The following is a 25591-nucleotide window of genomic DNA, read 5'->3' on the forward strand; positions in this document are numbered from 1 at the left end:
TTGTTACTCATTTAAATTGTTGAATTGATTGATTCTGATCAGGAAAATGTAATTGTTATATAATAATTATAATAATATCATTCCAATGGGAGTGTCATAGATTAGTTATAATCCAATGGAAAGTTATTGTTACGCCTTCAAAGTATTTGAATAGACCAATGAAAATCAAGTTGATAATAATAATAATCATTTATCATGATCAACAACAATCAGTGAACACAATCAGGACGATGAACAATTTAATATTCAATCAGTTATCTTTGATTTTTCATTCTAATCATTGATGATCAGTAAAGTTATTTTTTCATCTATAATAATGTTGATCATTTGAAATGATTATTAAGAGTAAATAATTAACATTGTGACAAGGAAATGAATCAAGAGATTGATAAAAATATTATTAAATGTTCATTATCAACAATTAACAGTTCAACAATTAGTTCAGAAAATGTCCTTTGGAATCAATCAACTGACCATTCAAACATTGTCTATGAAATTTATAAAACTGATAATTTTCAACTAAATCAGGTTAAATTGTTAACTTCAGGAACAATGATTAACTCTTGTGATCATCAGTCTCAACAATCAACTGATTTAAATACCCTTGATCATGATAATGGTAATGAAATTAATTCAAATCGTTATTCAATCCTACGTGATGCTGATTCAACTGTAGTTGACAATTATAACTATGATCAAACAGTTAATCATCACAACAGTAATTTAACAACAATTTATCCATCATCATCATCATCATCTTCATCCTCTCGTAGCAACATAATTAACAACAATCAACCAGCTAACCATCAAAATGATCATCATCAACCTTATAATGTAACTAAATCATCACCATCGTCATCATCATCATCCTCATCAACAACAACATCAGCAACAATTAATGAAACAATTAAACGTAATCATCAACATCATACCAACAATTTAGGTAAATATAAAATATAAGATAAAACCATTGATACGATTAAAAAACTAATCACTTGAATTTATTATCGTAAAAAAAATCACAGCGATTGACATAAAATCTCATCATCATTCTAATCACAATAATCATCACCATCAACTGAATCAAGTTAATCAACAGCAACAATTAACTCACCATCGATCTTCACTTCGACCTCATTCAACTCCAGCGACACTTTTATGGCTCGAGGAAAACTACGAGATCGCCGAAGGCGTTTGTATACCTCGAAGTGCTTTGTACATGCACTATGTTGACTTTTGTGCTCGAAACTGTATCCAACCCGTTAACGCAGCTTCATTTGGAAAGGTAAATTTGATCACAATTACTAAATTGTCCCAATAACAACAATCCAATCAATTGAAATTCCCCCAAACAAACCAACACAAACTCCAACATTTAACTTTCCTCAATATTCATTTGATTTTAATTCTGATTTTTTTTTCTTCTTCTTCTTCTTCTCCTCTCTTTTAATTGTATCTCGTTAATTGTTCACAATTTATTTATCTAATTGTGATTTATTGATTAAACAATTTATCTTTTTAAGATAATACGTCAACAATTTCCCCAACTAACAACTCGTAGACTTGGGACTCGAGGTCAGTCCAGGTAAGAACTTCAATCTAAATATTTACTTTATGAATTAAACCTTTAACTCGATGATTTATTAATCATCAACAATCAACCGAATCAAGGAAAATACATAATAATGATAATGGAAATTGTAATAATAATATTTAGATTAGTGACCATTAGAGGTTTAACCATTTGTAACAACAAAAACTGACCATTGATATGAAATAAGGATTAAGGTCAACGGGAAATTGGGAATCAGATTAAATATTGATAATCAGTTTAATCATTTGTGTGGATTAACATTAAATATATACACAGGACAATCTGTTATTGATTAAAAATCCACCATCAGTGTAACAATTAGCATATAGACCTTTGAATTAATCACCAATTTAACTTAGTTAATTAATTTCTCATTCATTTAATTATTAAGTTGCTAAGGATTTGGAGAGTGATTAACATTTTCCTCCAGTGATTAAAAAATTAATCCACTAATCATGATCATGAATCTAATTAATGGTTGAAAGTTGATTACAATGATATTAGTAACTCAGGTGATTAATTAAAAATCATAATTAACTAATTGTAATCTTGTTATTATCAAAACAATTAAAAACAAGACTTTAATTCAGGAAATGTTTATTATCAACGGTAAATTGTGATAACTTTAATCGGATTAGATTAAATTGTTTCATTTTTTTTACTCATCATTTTAAATTGTTGTAATATTGTTAATTGTTTACGATTAATTGTTCACAATTGTCTAATTGATTCATATATATAGATATCATTATTATGGAATTGCAGTTCGGGAAAATTCAACTTACTACCAATTGGCTTATTCCAAGAAAGCGATTACAAGGTTAGTTTGATTATCTAATCAACAATTAATTAACTGAACTTTTGATTACTGATCAACAACGATTATTAAATAATCATTGATCAGGGAAATCAAAACCGAGAATAGTTTGTATCGGTTAACCAAATACAATCAAGTTGATGATTGTCCACAATTACTAATCAAAATTAATAATCCAAGGAATCTGAACAATTATTAAATTGGATTCCCTGATAATCATCATAATAATGATAATATTAAGATATTAATAATAATCTTGATTCATTTTCATCCTATAATCATGATGATTCTGATTCTGTTGATCATCATCATGAAATCTATTGATGATTAGTACTCATGTCCAGTATTATTAATAAATAGCGATTATGAAAATGGAATGATAATCAAAACTGAATCGAGAATTGAAAGATAAACAATCAAATTGGAATTTAATATAAAATGATAACAGAAATGAAAATTTTCCAATTTTTTGTTTTCTTCGAACTTGTGGAAAAAAAATTCGTACGAATCAAATCAATGAATCTCATGATAATATAAAGATAATTTCGAGAAGAATGTGACATTTGACTTGTTCGAATTTGTGAATATAAGAATTTCGAAAGAACAAAAAAAAACTCGAAGCAAAAGAAAAACGAAAAATTGAACTTATCTTTAGATTCGATGATGTGTATTTATATATAGATAAGAATTAGAACTTTTTTTTCTTCTTCTTCTCCAGGAATGATAATATTATCATCATCGAATGATAATACGCTCGAAATATTAACTCCCAGAGACATGATGATGTTTCGATAAAATGTCAGAACTTACAGAGAAAAAAAGTAGAGAAAGTAGAGCGAGAGAAAAACTCGAAGAGAAAAAAGTTCCAACCAAATGTTCAAACTCGAAGAAATAAAAAAAAATCTTCTATTCTTTTTGTCTCTTCTCTTTTTCAAAGTTCTAAGTTCTAATCGTAATAATAATAATAATATTCAATGACTTCGAACAGAAAAGTTTAACCTGAAATCGAATCAAATTAATCACCAATCATCAATTGAATCGTCGAGCATAAATATAACCATAATAATCTGATAATCATAATACAATTTAAACATTGAGATTATTTTTCATTCTAATTGTAACAATTAACCAATATACACGAATGCTGGTTCATTGTTGTGCTCAACACGTGTTGTAACATGATGATTGCATGATAATCATATTTATCCGATTATTAAATTGCTTCAGCACAAGATTAGATTGTTTTGATTGTTGAATAAGATAAATAATTCTTACATTGTTAATACGATGATGATGATGATTATCATCATCATTATATTGTCATGAAGATGAGGGGGTGGATGTTTTATCAGTTCTTCCACCACTTTGACACGTTTCCTTTTCCGTCTCCGCACGTGAAACGTTTTATATCCTTTTCCTATTTGATATTGATTCGAGAGGTTAATCCACTCTAACCTTTAACATGTTATTGTGTGAAAGGTTAATCAAAAAAAAAGTAAAGAAAAAAAAATCACCAAAACTTTAGTATTCTCGTTGATTGTAGTTGGTTAATTGTTGGAAGACTTTTTTTTTCTCACACAATTAACATTGGATTTTTTTTCCTCACTTAATCTTCTCATCATATTTTCTATTACTCTTGTTTTATTTAACCTTTTCATCACCTTTTCAATTGTTGATTAGATACTTAATCTAATCTTCTCATGATTATCGTGTTAATTGTTTGAATATCAACAATCAACAAAAGGAAAATGATACTTGAGTTGATTTACTTGTAAATCGAAATGTTTTTTCATTCCAATTCAAACGTTATTCCAATTATATTATCCTCGTTAATCATGAGAATATCAATCTCAATTCCTATTCCCAAGCAGTTAACTACAATTAATTAATTTCTCCTTAATTAGAAATTAACATAAATTCATTTTTATAGATGGCGCTACTTTTTTTTCTTCCAATGACCAATCACATTTGTGGATCATTTTTGATGATTGATTTTTGTTTAATTCATTTTCGTTTCATCATTTTAATTGTTTGTTATTTAAGTTAATTGTTCATCTTTTTCTTATTGTTAAATGTTAATCTAATAGAGAATATAAGAATTATTCTATTCTTTTTAACCGGATATTCTCTAAATACAATGTGATATCATTTTCTCTTCTGTGTAATGTTGATGGTTTGTTTTTATCGGTGATTTTTTTTAACAATTTAAAGAAAAAAATGACTAAATAGTTGATTGTTATTTAACATTCTCATGTTACATATTATATTATACTGTCTATTACAATAGAGAATCAAGTATATTATGTATTATAATCTTGGACAACGCTCTTAGGGTTCTCTCTATTGTGTTAGCCTCCTTTAGATTTTCCTCTTGACACAAAAGAGAACATTTTTATTTTTCTATTCTTTTTCTCTATATAACAAGTTGCCTTTTGTTAAATTCTAATATCTTGTTTTTTTTTCTACAGTAATCTATCGGATTCATCATCGCGACTTGGTGATGGTTCAAATCAAAATGGAATCAAAAATTCAGTGAGTAAATCCCCATCAATCCAAAGTAAATTGATTCGGTTTCAAGCTCTATTAACCTTGTCTCTTTTTTTGTTCACTTCTCTCTTTAAGGATCAAGTAAACTCTCACTCATTACCAATCAATACTCATGGAAATGTTGGTAATTGTCACCCTAACGTAAATACTATCAACACCAGTAATAATTGTGGAAATCATTCAGCTATTAACCATAACTCTAATGGTACTAATTCCAGTGGCAATCGTAATAGAGTGGGAACAGTTTTACCTGATTTTCCTTCACCCAATGATTTTAAATTACCACCAAATCTAGACAATATAAAGGTAACACTCATATAGAATATTAATTTCAATCAATTTACCCTTATCATCTTTTAAATTTTTCTTTTCTTTTCAACATTCAGACAGCAACATTTTTGATGATGTACCGAACTCACTGTCAACGTATATTGGACACAGTTATCAGAGCGAATTTCGATGAAATTCAAACTTTTGTTCTATATTTTTGGCAAGGTATTCCTCCTCATCTAACATCAATATTAACCTCTAATGCTTTCATCAACTTAATTGGTATATGTGATTCCATCTTATACAAATGTATGGCCAGTGTTTTACTCCCATCAGCTCTTCAAACTTTCCCTGACAGGTAAATTACCTTCATATCTATTTCTTGTTTCCTCTCATTTCCAATAATAATCAATAACAATAACGTCAACATATAATATCATATTACGTAACCTTTAATTAGCATTGATCTACTCGTCGAGAAATATATCACATTAATTAGAAATAATTTATTTCTTTTCAGATTAATGTCCATTTGATCATATTTACATTTTGATGTTGGAATTTATCAACAGAATAATGGTTTATATTTTTCTTTTTTTTTCGATTTTTTTTCCTTGATAGTTTGATCCAAGTTATTCGCAAGTTTATCCAAGAATTTGAATGTTGGCTTAAAATGGCTTTGTACAATTTACCTGATTCTCTTAAATCGATTAAGATTGATCTTTCCCGTCATCTTGGTAATTTACTTCGTCGACAAACATCAATTAGTCATCTTATCCAAGCAGCACGAATGGTTGTTAATAATGGAGATGTAACACCTCAGATGATTTGCGATTGGAGATCATTATCAATTGATTTAATTGCAAGGGAATCAATTCAAAGTTCACACAAAAATAGCTCAGTGTTTACCAATATCAATTTTGATTTTATTCGAACAGGTAAGTTTTTGAGAGAAAGAGAGACTCACTCATCTTGATAATTATTCTTAAGCTTTTATAATCAATTACGCAATTTTAATAACAATCGTTATGATCTACTTAAAGTATTGTTTTTTGAATCAACAAAATTAAGGATTTTAGGATTACAAAAATTAATTCCTGCCTCTTTTGTTAGTTAATTGCATCATCATGATTCTCAATATTTGACAACAAACTATAAAATAAATTCTTGTTACAATTAGTGAAATACATTCCATTGATACACACACACATCCAATTTATGTCTCTCTCTCTCTCTCTAATTGTCATCCTCATCATCCATTTTACTGCATCCTTTTTTTTCAAGTTGACATCAACAAGAATCGCAGCAATATCATTAAAGATAATTTCTGATTCTGTTCATTCCTTGTACTATTATCATGATGATGATAATGATTACTATTATTGTTAACATTATTATCATCATTATCATTTGCCTTTTTGGGTCCTTCTAGTTAATTCTTGTTAAATGATTATTGTTGTTGAAAACATTCCTGAATGTAAACCATTTAAACGGTTCCATTCACATTTTGATTAAGTTACCAAGAGCAATATAAATGTCAATCTGGTATTCATCTAATTTAAATACATTTACCATGATATTTATATGAATACACTTTAAATGCAAAACGTCATCCATTGATTACAACAATTTATTAGTTATAATAATAATATACAATATAGAAACTGTTGTAATGTTGCAAATTAATATAATTTAATTGTTTTCAAATTTGATTCATAATTTCTTAATCCACATTTTTAATATCATTTTATTGCTACTAAAAATTCAATGTCACATAAAAGATTAGCTTATTATGTATTTATTTTAATTATGATATTTTAACTTTTGATTTTCTCTTAATTGTCTTGTTTAGCATTACGGGATTTTGGTCGATTGTTGGAAGATGAATCTCCAATTGAAGCTTATTTTGATTGGTTAAATGCTTTGGTACAATATTGTATCATCAATGTGAGTAATTGTAAAATTTTTTGATTAGAATTGGTTAATTGTGTTATTTAAATTGTTTGATAATTTCTTTAGACTTCAAGCAATCTGAGATATACATTCAAGGAGAACTCAAAACAATTCCTATCAACATGGTCAACATTTGCTTCTCGAATAATTCATGAGCTCAGTCTTAATTCAGCGCCAAGTTTTGGTAATTGTTTAAAGTCAACTTTTTGAATTTCTGTCATTCTGTGTAACAATTAAAAACTTTTCTCAATTATTTAGGATCCTTTCACCTTCTTCGGCTTCTTTTTGATGAATATCTACTTTACATCATGGAGTATTGTCAAATCGATGAATATATTATGGAGTTAATGGCAAATATCAATCATGATTTACCTCCCCAACCATTGGAAGATAATTACTTAGGTAATTTGATTACACTTTATTATTAAATTTCTATTAACTATCCGTTAACTATTTTAATCAGGTGAATCAACTGACGAGATTGTTGAAAACTATCAATCAACCAATGGTTCAGATTATGATGTGGAAACAATAAATCATAACCAAAACCAACAACAATTAACTGACAAATCTAATCAGGAATTTAGTCGACTTGCCGTAATTCCATCAGATGAGTGCAATTACCATCACCCTGTTGATTATTATCCCAATCACCAAGGGTAAGTAGTGACTGACTTATCTTTTAAATTGTAATTTTTGTCCTTCTTTCTTAATAATTTAGTGATCTTCCTGTTCACCACAATTCCAACATTCAAACAAATAATCAATTAATTTCTGAGGAATCAAGAAAATCATTTACTTCCTGTTCATGTCCAGAGGAGGAGGAGGAGGAGATTATCATGACCATGGAACAGCAATTCCATCAACCTGTCAAACCAATAATTACTCTCGTAATTACCTACCTGTTGTCGATGCTACTGATCAGCAAAACAATTTATCAATTAATGAGATTTCAATACCTGGTCAAGAATCAACTTCATTACAATCAATATCTTCAACCATGGGGTCAGAAAATCATACTAATAACAACAATAATTTAACAGAAGATATCCAATTCCCTTATTGTACCAATCTTAAAACTGAAGTTTATCCCGAGTTTTGTTAAATTCAACCAACAAACTAATTATTAACCAAAAACAAAACTTTAAACTTAACAAAATTAACATATCAAATTAATCACAAAATAAATATTGTCTCAGTGTGTATGTGTATGAATGTATCCACCTATTCAACATTCATTAATCTAGCTCATATTAACCATATTAGTCGACTAAAAACAATTAAAATTTTCTCTAAATTTTATCAAATAATAATTTTTAATCATTTCCCACAATTAACACTAATCAACAACTCGATCAAATATCCAATCAATTTGAGGAAAATCGAAATTCAAATGACCCGCGTCTCGGATTCGAATCTTATCAGATACTTGAAGTATTCGATAGAAGAAGTTGAATATCTGCCAAGTGTCTCTGTCTCTTGGGTCACCTTTGGATTAATTTGATTGAAGTTAACCTTTAATTGTAATTGTTTTCCTTGTAATTTAACTTGTTACGTTTTCTTTTTGTTTTTAATTGTTGTTGTTCTTTTAATTGTTAACTATGGCTTTCAATAAAATTGCTAAAGTCGCCGTTCTTGGTGCCAGTGGTGGAATCGGTCAACCTTTGTCTCTGTTATTGAAACAGAGTCCGTTGATTAGTCATTTAAGTCTTTATGATTTAGCTCATACTCCTGGTGTTGCTGCTGATTTAAGTCACATCAATTCCCGTTCAAAGGTTACTGGTCATATGGGACCAGAGGAATTAGGTGAAGCTTTAAAGGGTTCGGATGTTGTATTGATTCCCGCTGGTGTACCAAGAAAACCTGGTATGACTCGAGATGATCTTTTCAATATTAACGCTTCAGTCGTTAGAGATTTAGTTAAAGCTTGTGCTCATAATTGTCCACAGGCTTCTATAGCTATTATCTCTAATCCAGTTAATTCAACTGTTCCCATTGCCGCTGAGGTATTGAAAAAAGCTGGTACCTATGATCCTGCTCGTCTTTTTGGTGTAACCACTTTGGATGTTGTTCGAGCCAATACTTTCGTTGCTGAGGTTAAAGGTCTTGATCCAGCTACAACCAATGTTCCCGTTATTGGAGGTCACGCTGGTATAACAATTATACCCCTTTTATCTCGAGTTACCCCATCGGTCAATATTGAGGCTGATAAATTGGATGCACTTACAAAGCGCATCCAAGATGCTGGTACTGAAGTTGTTAAAGCCAAAGCTGGATCCGGATCTGCAACTCTATCAATGGCCTTTGCCGCTGCTCGTTTTGCTTTCTCACTTTTAGAAGCCCAAGCTGGTAGAAAGGATGTCATCGAATGTGCTTACGTACAATCAAATGTTACCGATGCCGCTTTCTTTGCCACTCCAATTCATCTTGGTAAAAATGGACTTGAAGCCAATCTAGGAATCGGAAAGTTATCCGCTTACGAGGAAGATTTAGTCAAAGCCGCCATTCCCGAGCTTAAAGCCAGTATAAAGAAGGGAGAAGAATTTGCAAACCAGTAAATTTAGTCGAATCTTAATTTAGAAGAATCAAATACACCAGATGATACACACTTGAAGAAGAAGCAGAAGTAATTAAATGGAAAAACAGTAACTGATTAAAAGAAAGTTAACAATTTCTTAATCATCAACCATAACTTTAACTACAATTACCGATTGAAAACCTCACCCTTAAAGAAAAAGTCTCTCCAAATCTAATGTAAATCAACTGATAATTTAAAACCATAACAGAATCACAATTAGCCAAATGGAATATAAAAAAAACTGCTAAAAAGGGAAATGATTAAAATCGTTGACAATTGATTGATCATAGAGAAAATTGAATTTCAATCAATTCCTTATTAACTTCGGAATTACTGTTTTGTTGATTGTAAAAATTTTCTTAAAACCATATAATTGATTCACTTATTGGGTCAGTTAGTGTGATGTTTAAACGACAATTAACTTGATCCACTTTGATGATTACAACAAATGGAAAACAGTTAGATTAGAGTTAAAATCAAATTAGAAAAGGATACAATTAAAAGACTAAATTTAACTAATTAGTTGAGGTTATTTGAACTTTTAAAAGCCAATTGAAAGTTTATTGATGTTACTAAATAAATAGATGAATAAATTGTAATAATTTAAGGAAGAAAATAGATTTTAACTAATCAATTATTTTAAATTGAACCAATTATCTAATTTAAACATGTTAATCAATTGTATCATCAATTAAAATAATAACCTGTCTCATTAGAGGTGTGTTTAAGTGTCTTAATTGTGATTGTGTGAAAGTTAATCAATGAATAACAATCAACAATTAAAAGAAAAGGGTTTTCAATTTTTATTATCTTAAAAATCATTTATTGATAATTAAGTAACTGTAACAAGTTATCACAGACAGTTGATTAATTTAGATGATTAAAACAAATTAAGAATACAAATGATGACAATTAACAACAACAATTAACATCGGTACAAGATCACCAACAATTAAACAGAAAATTGTTGATCAACATTTAGTCTTATTAACTAATAGATAACTTTAATTATCATATTAGTTACTCAGAGATTGAATTGTAGAAACACAACTGATTAAATTAAAGTTTTCATTTAATTTAGTTGAATGTTGATTAACATTTTACTCAATTCACCGTTAGATGGCGTTACTATAACGCCAACAATTAGTTAATTGTTACAACAGTTGAAATGTTAGTTAACCGAAACCAGTAAGAGTTTCTTAAGATTTTAGTTGATTTAAAATCTTTCCGACTCAACATCAACACCATGTTGTTGAGATTAACAATTACAATCACTGAGTAAGTTATTATTTTTTTCCAGCAACAATTTAACAACAATTAAAAAAGTTTATGGTAAGTTTTTCGTTGTAAACCAAAATGAAAACAAAATATTGTTCAAGTGTTTAAGTGAATATGATAAACAATCAACTCTAATTACAAAATCATAACAATTTATGGTTTCAATTAAATATATTTGTGATGAACAAGTTAATTGTGTTGGATTAATTATTAATAGTTAATTGTAAAATCCAATGGACAAAATTTAAAGTGAAATCAATTGAAATTGAAACAAGAGAAACAAAAATAAAACAAAAACAATGATTGTGATTAACCAACAACAAACTGGATATAATAATTGTGATTTAACAAGAGTGTCAACTAATCATCATCATAATCGGAAATCAAATCAATTAATCAACACGAAACGTGTTAATTACAAATTATCGGATATGCATAATTACCGTTATCAGTTTAATTGTTTATCAACATTTTTTGTGTCCAAAGTGATTGTAATATTTTTCATCTTAATCCCGATCATCTTTAAATCACCAATAGTTAATGGAGAGAGGATTAGTACAGGTAAATTAACAAAAGTTAAATCGATAATCAGTAAATCAATCAATAACCTTTTCTTGATCCTCCAAAAGGAAAACCTAACCAAATGATTAAAGAGTAAATTTTAAATCAACAGTTAACAATTAATGAGCCTAGAAAATGATTATTAAAATAACAATAAAAACGTCAACAAAGTTAATCCATAATCTGTAAGTTGATTATCCTCATCATCACCTCCATTGGTAAATGTCTCAGGTTTATTGAAAATAACATTATCAGGATAAGGATGGATGATAATGATTACTTGATTGTTGGTAAATTGTCGCGGTTCACCTTGATATGATTAACTAAATGTTAGTCAAACTTTTTCAACTGGTGAAAATCAAGTCTTGATAATTTATCGAGTGAAATTGAAAATCAACTAAAGTATTTGAATACATGATAAATTCATGGAAAAAGGTGATGAAGACAATGAGAGAAAGAAAGAGAGAGAGAGATGAAGATAAATTGATGAGAAAATTTACCTGAGTAAAGGTGAGATGATGATGGGAAACAAGGTCAAAATTCAAATGGAGTTTGTAATATGAAGTGAAAAGTTTTTTTCGAAAAAAAAACTTTTTTCTCTTCTGTCTATTAAATCAACTTACATTTCCATCTCATCATCATCATCTTCTTCTTTCATTCTCTCTTTCTTTTACATCAATTTCCATCATCTTGTTTTCTTCCTTTCGTTGCCAGTGCCATACACAAAATGGTAACAGTTTGAATTGATTCAGAAATTCAGGTAAACCATCATCACGATTTGGCATCATCATGGTTACTTGATTGCTCGAATTTTTTTTTCTCTTCATTTTCGTTTTATTTAAATTACTTTGTCTCTCTTTTCCTCTTTCTTTTCTGTCGACATTTGAATCTTCCACCTTAGATGATAACCTTTTGCACTATCATCATCTTCCACCACCAACTTGATCATCATAATCAAAACTCTCTTCCTTTTAATTGTATTACCTCAAGCTCAATAATTTGATTTAATTTCATCACAGTTTGATTTCAAACGACACCAACGATGATTAAATTACCTTCAGTCCAACGATGTTGAGGATGTTCAGCAATCGCTTGATTGTTGCTAGTTAATTAAATCTCATCTATATTCTGACCAATTAATTTACCTGAATAATAAGAAGAAAAAAATAAACAAACAAATTAAATGAGAATCATGACAGAAAAATAATTCTAACAAAACAATTTATGTTAATCAACAGGAGAAAAAAAAATTGTTATTAAGTATCAACAATACTGATGATAATTAAGATGATGATGTTGATAATAAAATCAGGATCAGGGTTAATCTAATTGAAAAATATTTGATTAACTACATATAATCAAACTAATCAAGAGAAAATCGCAATAAACAATCAAATTTATCATCATCAACAACAATAACAATTAATTAGTGGAAAATAAATGAAAAAGAGGTTCGAAAACTTTTATAACAATTAACAATTGGAAAAGTTTACGAAATCACTTTTACAATTAATTTCGATTTCATTTTTCGAAAACAATTAATTAACAAATAGAAATCGAATGAGAAATTTATCCTTTCTTTTCATTCTGATTGTATTGTTTTACTCTTGTTGATTGTTGTTGATTTTTTTTACACCTCAACCTGTTGTCTGCATTGTGTATCATCACCAATCAAGTTTATTAGTTGATTAGATTGATTTTTTTCCTCGCTGTTTCGTTTATCAAACAATCAGATAAATCTAATTCTTAACTGTTAATCCAATTCCATATTCTGTTGTATTTATATTTGCTCTTAATCAATCCAATCTTTTCCCATCTTCTCTTACCATCCAAGCTTAATAATGATTAATTTTTTTTCCATCAATCGATTCATCCGCTGGTTTCACTATTAATCCAATCACTTGACTCCTGTTGATTAATTTACTGATTATTGTTTTACTTTCTTTAAATCCTCCTTCTATTGTTTCATCAATATAAATAAATAAATTTTCGCTTTCAGGTTGTAAATTTTATCCAATCGGAGAGAATCGTAGGTTCGAAAGGGTCGCTGAGAATCTTCAAGTCGGTAAGTGATCTTAATCCAAAATCCATAAATCAACCTCGATAATCCTGGATAATAAATGAAGAAGAAGAAGAAGAAACAAAAAATGATTATAAATCTGCGATGACAAAGTTTCAATTACCACGATTCTTAATTGTTATCAAAGTTGTGTAACATGTTAATAGTTAAATAACAAATATTATTATCATGTTAATACAATTTAAGTTCATAATCTTGTTTACAATTTAAAACAATTAGTTGAATAGTAAACAAGTTGAATATATACTTACATGTTTGTAACTTTTACTTACGAACAACAAAAAAATAGGTTTTGAAACGGAAGAAATTAAATTGATTATCATTGTAGGCGACGAGGGGTCATCCTAATTAATTAACTAATTGTTTTGTTTCCCATTCGAATCCATTTTACTTTTTTGATTATCCTAAATTGTAATGAAAAAAAAGAGAGGAGATGTTAATGTTTACATTGTTATTGAAGACGATCCTTAATCATTATCATATCTGGTTTAACTTTTGATTTCTTTGATTGTTTTGGTGAATTAGTTATGATGATGATGATGAATTAGCAATCAAAGCGACATTAAAAGGTTAATTTAATTTAATTGATTAGCATTGAGGGTGTTTGTCTTAACCTGTATTTCAATTAAAAATTGAAAACCAAGAAAACAATCATATTAATTTGATTATAATTCAATTCAACACGGGATTGTAATTGTTGAGGAGGAGGAGAGAGAAAGAGTCAGTTGATTGTCAGCGTTTTAATTCTTGATTTTAAATTAATCAGACTAATCATAAATCAGGAATTAAAAAGTGAAAACCATAATAAAGGAAATAATTAAGTAACGATTAACTGAAATTAGAAAGAAAAATAAAAAAACAGATTGACCAAACGATGGACAATAAACATGATAACTTACGATTAATACACTTATATAATTGTGAACACGTTTTCATGATTAACAGTATGAAACTTAAATTGGTGCTAATCATGTTCTCAGGTACCAATTAATCACCAAGAAAAACTGAAGACCAAGTAATTAAAAGGAGCATTAAATCCGATTGTTCTATTGATTTTTTAACGATAGATTTTGATTTTGCCCAAGTGAAAGTGAATCAAAAGAGAACAATTTAGAAAAGCTGAAAAAAAAGATTCGATTCTGGTTTAGTTGATCAACAGAACAATAAAACAAAATCCAACATGAAATCTTCTCTTTCTTATTAACTGATCAATTGGTCGATGAATTAATCGTCTGATCGGTTTATTAGGTTTTTTGGTTCTTCTTCTTCTCCATCTTCTTCTTCTTCATTATCATCTCTTATTGGCTTGAATAGAATAGAATAAAAGAATAACAGCTAATCACTTCTCTTTTTCATCTTATTCTATTGTAACTTTTTTCTCGGTCAACTTGTGATCATCAACACCGATTCTTCGATTTCATTCTTGTTCATGTTGGCTTGTTTTCCATCACAATTTGTTACTCTTTTGGTGGTGATTTACCGGTGATTTTATCCAAAACCACAATGGCAATGATTCTGAATGGAAAATAAAAAAAATAAATGAAAAAAAAACTTAAAAATAATCACCCAAACACAATGGTAAAAACAAATCACCTTTACAATCGGATGCCCACCAATAGGTCATGAGGTTTTCAGGGTAGAAGTGCACCCACGGATGGAGATTAAATTAGAAGCCGTGGACAATAGTTTAAGTGATATTAATTATTTCAAATATGAAGAATTAGATGATAAAACTGTTGCCATAAAACTTGCTCATTCACTGGAGGATCTTGTTGATCGGGTAAGTGAAGGCCTAAAAAAAATGGAGACGAAAAATTAACAAAGAGAAAAGAAAACAACTAAATAGAATCACAATCAAATCAACTAATCAATTGAACCAAACGAAAACCAAAACTTCACAGTCACATTATCTGTTGTTCATTAACAGAATAACATAAAAAAAACAAAAGAAATTACAATTAACTAAATTAAGGAAAAGAAAAATTAACAACAACAATTGAGAGGGAAAAATTATTCTAATTAACAGATTAAGCGAATTCGATTATTACCCGAGAAGAGTAAATTCCGCTAGCGAATAAAAAATTTTCTCTTTGTGTTTTCTTTTCCATCTGATGACAATTAAACTAAATTTGTTTTTCTTTTAATTAACAGAGAGATCCACAAAGTGTTCTTAAATTTAAATTAACCTGTCGTGGACCTAGTGGAACGGTAAGTGATCTGAAAATACGTTAATTCTCAACAATTAGTTGACATTTTCCTAGTGAAAATCTTCATCATCGTTACTGTTTTTAGCTTTTAAGAGAAAAGAATTTTTTTCTTCTCTTCTTTTTCTATAACAAATCTTTTGTCTTGAAAATTGAGTTAATTGTTCAAAAGGAGATTCGTTAATTAACAAATTTCTATTCATTAATCTACTCATCACCTTCCATTTACCACGAATCATCAATTATATTCCAAAATAATGTAAGTATCTCATCTTTTATATTTACCTTTCCAATTGTTTTGTTTTTTTCTTTCCTCTACTAATCAATTCTATTATTTAATTTCTAATCATTTCCACTCCTTCCAATCATCACCATCATGATTATCCCTCTAAATAAACACTTTATCCAATCACCATTACAATAAGAGAAAATTAAATTAATTGTAATAGAATAAATTTCTCTCCAATTTGTAACTAATCCCTTTCAATAGATTAGATTAGAACATGCAAAGTGATAAAAAGGCAAATTAGTTTTTCTTTTTTAACATTTCTCTCCTTTTTGTTGATAATATATTTTCCATCATAAAAAAAGACAACATCATCATCATCACCACCATCCAAAAGCCTCCAGGCAATTGGAAATTGAAAAAAAAACAACAACATAATAATAAACAAAAAGGAAGAAAATTAAATCATTTAGATTGAATAAGAAATGAAAACATTATTAAAGGATTAACGGTAACCCTGATTTACCTTTAACTCTCTTTTTCTCAAATATTGTGATGTTGGTGATAATTTGATTATGATAATTAAACCCTTAATTTATTAATTGTCTAACCCGTGAAAAGAAAAACTGATTAATTAATAAAATAATTGTTCTCTTTTCTTTTTCCCTCTAATTAGGAGTCAACTGAATGAGAGATTTGGTCTACAATCCAAGGAAGACAAATTTGTGCATAAAATATCACAATCAACTGTTAATCTGATTCTTTTTCCACCATCAGATTAACATGACACTTTGAAGGTTCACTTGGGAGCCAAGTCAATCCTAATTCTTTGATGGCTTACATTTGTTTTTTTATCAATTATCTCACAGTCAAAGGTCAGGTTTGACCAGGTCTCTTGTGAAACCTTCAAAAACAACAACAACAGATTAGCAAACAATCAACAACAATCAGACAGGAACAATTAACCTGTGATTTTGTCCCTTCTCTATCAAGTGACACTGACATTTCTTTCATCATAAATGCTGATAGTTTAGGTGAAATCTCAGCCATTGAGACCATCTAATCATCATCATGATTACAAACAAACTTCATTGATTAAGGACCTTAACTACAAATGGATTTATCAACAGCAAAAAAAAAGACAACAAGTTAAATTATCAATTGTTTAGACAATTACATCAATTCAGTACACATACTGACCACTACTACTACTACAATTTACTACTGACCAAATGATAACCTTTCATTGAAAAGTGATACCTTCAAAAATGAACCTTGATCTTGGTGAAATGATAGTGTTTTAATTACTACTAATTAATTGTTTACCAGATCAGGTATTCAATTGTGAAATTTGATCTGATTATGGCGATATAATTATTAAGATAATTGTAATGATTTTGATTTGATTGTTACATTAGATTTTTTGAAAAAAAAATTATCCATCAATGGATTAAATTTACCTTTAACAATAATGTAAGTAGTCATGATTAACAATTTAATTTAATTGTTAATCATGTAACTTGAGATTAGTTATATCATGATACCAATTTACACTTATTTCATTTTGAGTGTTAATTGTTAATTGATAGTTTCATTTGACTCTCTCATTGATTGTTCTGATTATATTATCATACAAACTTTTAATTAACTATTATATTGTTAAAGAAAAATTTGAATGATGAATTAACTTGTTAACTTTTTTGATTATTTCATGGAAACATGAATTAACCTTAACCATGTTAACCTTTACAACGTTAACAATTAATAGATTGTGATTAATTTTGTTTGATTTACAACCAACAGGTCAATATATGTATATTCATACACACATAACAATCAATTTAAATTGACAATTGAGATCAACAATTAATTGTTACTAATTTTTTTTTCACAATCTCACCTTTCCTTTTTTTTCACCTTAACAATTAACTATTATCATCTTTTTTGATTATTATGAATTAATATGATTAACTTGATTTACTTTCTACCTTCTTCTTGATTAAAGTGCTACAATCAATCGTGATTTCGTGATCAATGATGATGATTTTTGATTGTCTATTAAACAATTAACTCTCACGTTTTAGGCATAAATGTTGATTGTAATTGTAATTGTAATCAAACAATTAAACAAAATCATAAACAAAAGCTCAATGTTTGTTTATGATCAGCAAAAAGAAGGTGAAATAAAATAAGTTAATCATATTGATTAACAATTAAGAATTAATTTTTCCCCCTATCATTTGTTTTTTTTCACAATAACAACAACTAAATTAACTAATCACAATCGAAACAATTTAAGTTTGAAATAATTATGTGAAATCAATGATAAAAATACCATTATAATGATGAGTTAATCTTAATTGTTAACATGGGAACAATTAACTAACCAATTTTAAAACCAATTATTACCATTAAGTGTTTAATTTAATTGTTATGATTACTGAACTTTTCTACTTCATTTTGAAACTTTGAAAATAATCAACAATAATTTTTCCCAATTCTTGTTGATTATTTAACTGTTTTCACAATCATTTAGTTAATCAACGACCGGGAATTGTTGTTAACATGGTTCCCAAAGTTAATGATTATCATAATCATGACCTTTCATTATAATATAATTACTATGAATTAACATTATTTTTCCGGTTTCCATCATCATCTTTAATCATCATCATTTCATCATTGGTTTTAATTGTGAATGAAAAAAAAAATTAGGTAACTATTATAAACGATTAACAATAACAATCAACAACAATAATAGATGTTGATCATCAACGGGTGTGTATGTTTGTTACAGTTGACAAAAGGGTTCCCAAGATGAATTAAGAGAATCAAATTTAACAATCAAATCAACAATTAACAATCAATGTTGATGATGGTTGACACAACAGGTAAGAGTAAACAGAAAATGTTGATTTTTAAAGTTAATTCACAAAATGTGTGTCAATCTAATTTTAATCATCTTCTTAATTATCATCATAATCGTCATGATTATACTGATCATCTTTACTGTTGAAAAAAAAAACATCACAATTAATTGTAAAAGAAAAGGATAAATATAAACAATTTATGATTGATTAACAATCAAAGGGAAAGTTAATTAAAAGGTGAAAGTTTTTACACTTAATTGTAAACGGAAGATTAATTAATTGTCCATCAATTTGTGAATTAACTTAATCAATAGATTTCAAATTGATTTACTCTAATTATTATTGATTGGTAATCGATTATGATGAAGATGAAATTTGAATTAATTGTTTAATTACAATTGAAAATTTTTCTCGCCATTTAATTTTCTCAACCATTCTCACGGTTAATATACATAAATTGTATTATTATTGTTCAACGAATGATCAACAATCAAGTTAATTGTTGTTGATTTAAAAGAGTTGAAGAGTTAAATCAACTCTCCGGAAACCAGTTTAATAAATTGTTATTAGTTTGATTATTATTATGATTTAGTGACGATTGATTGTTAATTGTTTCGCAGATTTCAACCTCTCTCTTCATATATAAGAATTAAATTGTTAACGATTTTTGTTTGTTTGTTAGTTAATTTAATTTACTTGATTAAGATGAACTTTCTCTTAATCAAATCAACCCAATGAATTTTAATTCACCAAATAAATGATAAATTAGATGATTAACAATGTAAACAATCAAAAAGCATCGAGAAAAAAAAGGTTGATTACAATTTAGTCTAAATTGTTGTTTAATTTAATTTCTTTACAAAATCATCGAGCTGTTAACAAGAGTTAATTTGTTAACACCTTTTGTTAATTGTTGATAGTTAGTAACTTTCATCTTCATCATTTAGATCACATCAGCTGTTGGATACAATTGCATGAGAAATTAACAAATTAACAACAATTTATTGGTCAATTAAGACACAATATTTTAATTAACTTCCTAAATCCACTAAATATAAATCATTTTATTTATACTTTTACTTTTTTTTTGACGATTTTTTTGTTCTTAATTACTTGTTGATATCTCGTTGATTTGGTTACATCTCAACCGTTAATTCAGTTCTAATTTAAGAATTGATTGACTCTTAAATTAACCAACACAATTTAATAACCAATATTGGTTTTCATTAGACTTTGAAGCTTTTTCTCATTTTCTAATTAGAGATGATCACTTGATTATATTTCCAATTGATGATCAATTGATTGTGATCATCAAATTTCGTGGCAGTTACACATCGTAGTGACTTCGTTGTTGTTGTTGTTGTTGATTTAGTATTTAAAGTTAGTGCAGAAAAAAAGTTCCAATACCAAAAAAAGGTTAACCAGAAAAAAAATCTTCTAATATTTAGAATCAATAAATTAACTTCCAATAGTTTGATTGCGTGATTAACTGAAGATAATTTGTTCTAACGATTTAGAGATTCGATTAACATGGTTTTCCATTGTTATTGATGAATCTTGTTGTTGATTATCATGTTGATCATGATAATGATAGAGGTTAAGAGTTATAATGATTCAATATGATTGAGTTTTTGATGCTGATGGTTTGGACTTCACTTTCACTTTTTGCGATAAGTTGATCACTATTACGACAAAAAAATCACTATGTAATCGTAATTTACTCTTGATTAGCTTGATTGTAGTAACAACATTTAGGAGGAAGAAAAGAAAATCCAATTTTCATTAACTAATATCACCAATTAACCAAGAAAATTGGTTTTCTTTGTTATTCACAACAGGATGAAAACGGAAATCTATCAACCATTAGATGGAATAGAAAAAAGAGAAATGATGATATTAATCATCCCCATTGCTTGATTGTAATTGTAAATTCTAATTGTTGTGTGTAAATTTTCCAATTTACAACAATTAAATCAAAGAAGAGGAAAAAAAGATCACCAATATAAGGAAGAAGTTGTTGATTGTCGATCTCTATTATGTTAGAATAACAAATTTATATGTCAATCGAAATTTTTTTATTCTTTTTCAACATTGGAACAATTAGAAGATAATCCGATATTCCATTAGTTCCATGTTCATTCTAAACTGAATAATAATTAAATCGAAAATGGATTAACTAATTAGAGAGAAAATAATTAACAAGAAAATCGCTAATTACCGGCGATGAGAAATTCGGTTAATCTTTTCCGCTCGATTATCTATGTAACCGGCAAACAAAAAATTCTCTTAATCTAATTAACCCTTTTTACTAATTAAGTTTTCTCTTGCTAATTGTAAGTAATTTGATTGTTTTCTAAATTCTTTCTTCGGTTAATCAACTCTAGAACGACCAGTGATCAACTCTATTCAATTGGATTAACAATTAATTTGAAATTCGTCAACAATTAACCTTTTTTGTTTCTTTTCTCCTTTCAAGATGATGAAGATTTTCAATGTTATAGAATTTTTTTGTTCTCTTTTTATTAATTTTGGTGATTTATTGATGTTTTGGTTAAACAGGAAGACGCCTTTCTACCGATTACTGTATATGTTCAAGATGTTAACGATCACGCACCAGAATTTCAAAATGTCCCATATTATTTAGAGGTTGACGAGGTGAGTGTTTGTCGCCATTTTCCTTTACCAGTCTACTTGACATTCAATTGTGTTAACCGCCATTTTGAATCAATTGTACAAATAAGTGGTCAGTTTTGTCCTTTCTTCTTTTGATGATTGTTTATCAATCTTAAATATCTTCAACTCAATTGACTCTTTACCATTGAATTGATAATCGTGACCCACAAGAGCAAAGGAGAGAAAGAGAGAAACAATAACATTAACTAATCTGATTGGGGATAATCTCTTATCCTAATCTTGATCTGTTATATGATCAACATATTGCCAACTATAAACAGTATATGAGACATTATGAGACAATTAAGATGACGATCAAGATGGAGGAGAACAAGGTTAACAATTAATGGATTTACAAAAAGCATTTGAAACTTGGATGGAAAAACAAAACTCAAAGCTCATTGAAAGTGAAATGATTGGAAACCTTTTGATTTTCCAGCATCGTAATCAACCTTATCAATGTTGACGGTCATCATAATCATCGTTGATAACATGACATATGAAATGTCATCTTGAATCAAGACAAAATCTTCATTCATGATCAATGAGTTTTTCTAATCATGAAAAGAGATTCATTGTATTGACACAATCGACCGACAAAAAAAAACCTAATGTGTGTTCACCTTTCAATTGATCATTTTCACTTAACCTTTTTTACCCATCGTCACCCTGAACGTTACCAGATCACCTTAAATGATGATGATTATGATTTTTCCTGTGTGATGTTGCTGATCATTGAACAACAATCAACAAGTGAATTAATAATCAACCATTGGAACGATTTTGGTGACAGAAAAAAAGACGAATCGACAAAAAGACTGTCAACTTAATTTTTCGCTGTTGATTTATATCATATTCTTACATGTCCTTTCATCATTATGATCAATCTTCATGGGATTTCATCTAATTGTTGTCACCAAAATCAAATTTAACAATCAGCAACCTTCATCTAATTTAATGATCAATCATCTGTCAATAGAGATCAAGAAATTTGATCAACCTTCTTTGTTCAATATTTTTGTTACTTGATTCAATTCAATTCAATGAACACCACACACACACACATACACATTATTATTATAATTGTAACAATCAACTAATTGTTTACTATTTTTTGTTTCTAATTGCACAGCTTACACCAATTGGATTAACAATTTTCCGTGGTATCCATGCCATTGATAAGGATAAACCAAACACTGCCAATTCTGATATCACCTATTCAATTGTGGTAAGTTGGATTAACAAAGACAATCAAAGGATATGCAACAATTAACAACTCCATTGGATTAAACAATTAGCCATAATCTAAATCCATACACCAATAAGTGAATACAACTTTAAATTATCCCGAGTAGAGACAAATATTACTTTTGATTGAGATTCTGTTTTTTGTACTAATTAACTGATTGACAGATAAAGTGTTTGTGATTAGTTAATTGCCATGTTAATCATTGAATGTACTTTACATGATTTTAAATTCACTGATCAACATCATGAGAAATCAAGATACATGAATGTAAGAAAAAAAAATGAGTTAATTTTAATTTGAGTTCCAACAAATTGTTAGATGTTGTTCAATGAGGAAGACAAAGTTTGTCTCCCATTTTTTTTTCTTGTAATTAGTTTAAATTCAGTTGTCATGTTGATTTAGATTTAATTTCATGTTCCACAATTAATGATTAACATAATTTAACACATAATGATGACAGAAATAAGAGAAAAAAAAAGTTCAGGAAGAGCGATAATAATGTTTACTGTTTTAAGTCCAAAAATCGAGATCAATAATCAAGTTGATTCTCATCCTAATCATCATCATGAACCGAAAACAACTATTAGTTAACTAACCATACAATCAGTTAATCACCAATACACTGAAACTGATTGTAAATATAAAATGTGTATGCAAATACATGTTATATTTTTCAGTTAATTTGTATAATAATAATATATTTTGATCACATTTTACTTGATTGTAAATTGTGATACTAATCAGCAATCAATTGTAAAATTGTAAATATTAATACAATCAAGTTAACAATCAGATTACAATAATAGTTAACACGGAAAGAGTTTTAATTTTCTAGGTTATCTATTGTAAACATATAGCATTTTAATTGTGACAATTAACAATTCAACTGAATAGATAATGTTTTTAGGGTCAAATAATTTGATTAGAATCTTTTTTTAATTATGATTAAGATTTTATTTATCATGATGATAACAGTTAATTGTTATCACTATCATTATTATATTGATGTCATTGAGATTATAATGAAATCTAATATTAATAACAAATTGCTTTCTCATATTATTATTATTACTGTTTGATTGTTGTTGATTAATCATCTTGCTACTTTATTTATAGTTAATTGTAATTAGTTATGAAATAGTAACATCATCATCAACGGGGTAATATTAATAATAATATTAACAATCAACTAACCATCATGATTACCAATATTAGATGAGAAAAAAAAATTTCCAAATCAAAACTTGTTCTCATCTTAACAATTAATCTTAATCATGGTAACAATCAATGTTTACAATTAACTAACAGTTGATTATATTTATTTGTCAAATGTTTGATTGTTTCATGATTAAAAATATGGCTAATTGTTGATCAACATGATGATGGTGACAATTGTTTTTGATATAAAGCCAAAAACAGAGTAACCCAATCAACTAAATCAATGATTTTCAATCAACTAACTAATTGAAAAATATATAATTGTTATAATTTACTGATTCTTATAATTAAGATGATATTGATTGTTTAATTTTACTTTTTCCGTCTTCTTGATTGTTATACTTAAACTGGTAACAGTTTGATCCAATTTTTAATTAATAATATTGTCCAGGTTATCGTACCCATTTTAGACAGTTAATTGTAACAATTAACACACTGACGATTTAATTTCACTATTTTTAGTAATGTTATTAATTACATTCAATCAATCCAATCATCATGGTTTAATTAATTATCCTCACAATCAACTGTGTCTCCGCAATTTAATCCGGTTCACAGTTAATGGAAAACTTGTATATCCCTAATAACCACCCAATAATCAATCAACAATTAACTAACCAATGTTTCTAATTAAATTGTTTCTCTCTTTATCATTCAGGGTGGAAATGAAAATAATTCATTTATATTATCGGATCCAATTGAAGGAATCCTGGTTGTTAACAAAGCTCTTGATTACGATCATGGTATCCGAGAGTTTAAAATTCAAATTCAGGCCTCAGTAAGTTAATCACAATTTAAATTTAATTACAATAATATTATCCTACTAACCTGTAACTCTCTCTCTCTCTCTCTCAAGTTCAAGGAGTCTCGAAACACCAACAATTAACTAATAGCTTAATTTAGCTTATACGATTTATTAATTTAATCTCTTAATTGTCATTACATATTACAAAGTATTAGTTTGTATATGTTTTAAGTCACATCATTTGATTACGATTAACATTTATAATCCACTTGTAATCCCAACAATTAACCTTGCCATCAACAGATTATCAGTATTTCCTTTTAATTTACTTTAACCAACGGCAATTAGTTAATTGTTAATATTTTATTCACATGAAACATGCTTTTATCAATCCAATCAAATGTAGTTTGATTATTATTATGATTATTTTAATCATTTCATTTACTTAAGAGAAAATGAAAACCAACAAATTGATCTATTAAACCTTTGACAAGTTAATCATTTGATTGCGTGGTTAGTTGATTTAGTTTTGATTATCAAAACAACAATTTAAACAACCAAAACTGTTTTAAAACATTTCATTGTCAAAAAAGGTTGATACGATTAACTAACTGTACAATTAAACGTGTTGATTAAGTGTTAAGAGAAAATCAGAAAAAGAAAACAAGACTTTGAATTTAAATTCTCATTGATTGTTACAATTTATAGACAATTGGTGAGGATGATGT

General features: G+C 28.0%; 3 protein-coding genes and 1 long non-coding RNA gene across 9 annotated transcripts in view; 3 read left to right on the forward strand and 1 right to left on the reverse strand.

The window, feature by feature from the left end:
- The first annotated feature begins 357 nt into the window (after nt 1-357).
- Nucleotides 358-8386, forward strand: LOC128395114 (uncharacterized). The gene is given in 14 exon segments (XM_053355517.1): nt 358-943; nt 1026-1285; nt 1524-1585; nt 2337-2414; nt 4880-4943; nt 5034-5264; nt 5345-5586; nt 5850-6166; nt 7081-7175; nt 7248-7365; nt 7440-7583; nt 7645-7840; nt 7903-8206; nt 8209-8386. Coding segments are annotated over 14 exon segments (2760 nt in total). The 5' UTR covers nt 358-372; the 3' UTR covers nt 8287-8386.
- A 261-nt stretch (nt 8387-8647) lies between these two features.
- On the forward strand, nt 8648-10060 carry LOC128395338 (malate dehydrogenase, mitochondrial-like). The gene has a single exon (XM_053355751.1). The coding sequence runs from the start codon at nt 8783-8785 to the stop codon at nt 9737-9739; it is 957 nt and encodes a 318-aa protein (XP_053211726.1). The 5' UTR covers nt 8648-8782; the 3' UTR covers nt 9740-10060.
- A 144-nt stretch (nt 10061-10204) lies between these two features.
- Nucleotides 10205-25591, forward strand: part of LOC128395329 (protocadherin Fat 4-like) — a 59046-nt gene continuing 43659 nt past the window's right edge. The window contains exons 1-7 of the mRNA XM_053355740.1: nt 10205-11598; nt 13598-13663; nt 15298-15458; nt 15830-15886; nt 21538-21633; nt 22784-22879; nt 24777-24896. Of these exons, the coding sequence (XP_053211715.1) occupies nt 11337-11598; nt 13598-13663; nt 15298-15458; nt 15830-15886; nt 21538-21633; nt 22784-22879; nt 24777-24896 (858 nt within the window). The 5' untranslated portion in view covers nt 10205-11336. The remainder of the gene's footprint in view (nt 11599-13597; nt 13664-15297; nt 15459-15829; nt 15887-21537; nt 21634-22783; nt 22880-24776; nt 24897-25591) is intronic.
- Nucleotides 11366-15770, reverse strand: LOC128395342 (uncharacterized). 6 transcript variants are annotated; one of them, XR_008326607.1, is made up of 7 exons: nt 15272-15770; nt 14578-15193; nt 13930-14082; nt 13350-13707; nt 12222-12743; nt 11646-11995; nt 11366-11557 (listed from the first exon to the last, which is right to left on the reverse strand). It is a non-coding gene; the product is annotated as an uncharacterized LOC128395342 (long non-coding RNA). The 6 variants fall into 6 exon arrangements; XR_008326605.1 differs by lacking the exon at nt 11366-11557 and having other exon boundaries at nt 11584-11995; nt 13951-14082; nt 15272-15769; XR_008326604.1 differs by lacking the exon at nt 11366-11557 and having other exon boundaries at nt 11584-11995; nt 13425-13707; nt 15272-15768.

This window comes from Panonychus citri, unplaced genomic scaffold (genome assembly GCF_014898815.1).
Source record: "Panonychus citri isolate SS breed McGregor unplaced genomic scaffold, ASM1489881v1 Contig00141, whole genome shotgun sequence".
NCBI lineage: Eukaryota > Metazoa > Arthropoda > Arachnida > Trombidiformes > Tetranychidae > Panonychus > Panonychus citri.

What these genes read in the sequence shown, in the direction of transcription:
- LOC128395338 (XM_053355751.1), top strand. Translation starts at nt 8,783, where the DNA reads ATGGCTTTCAATAAAATTGCTAAAGTCGCCGTTCTTGGTGCCAGTGGT.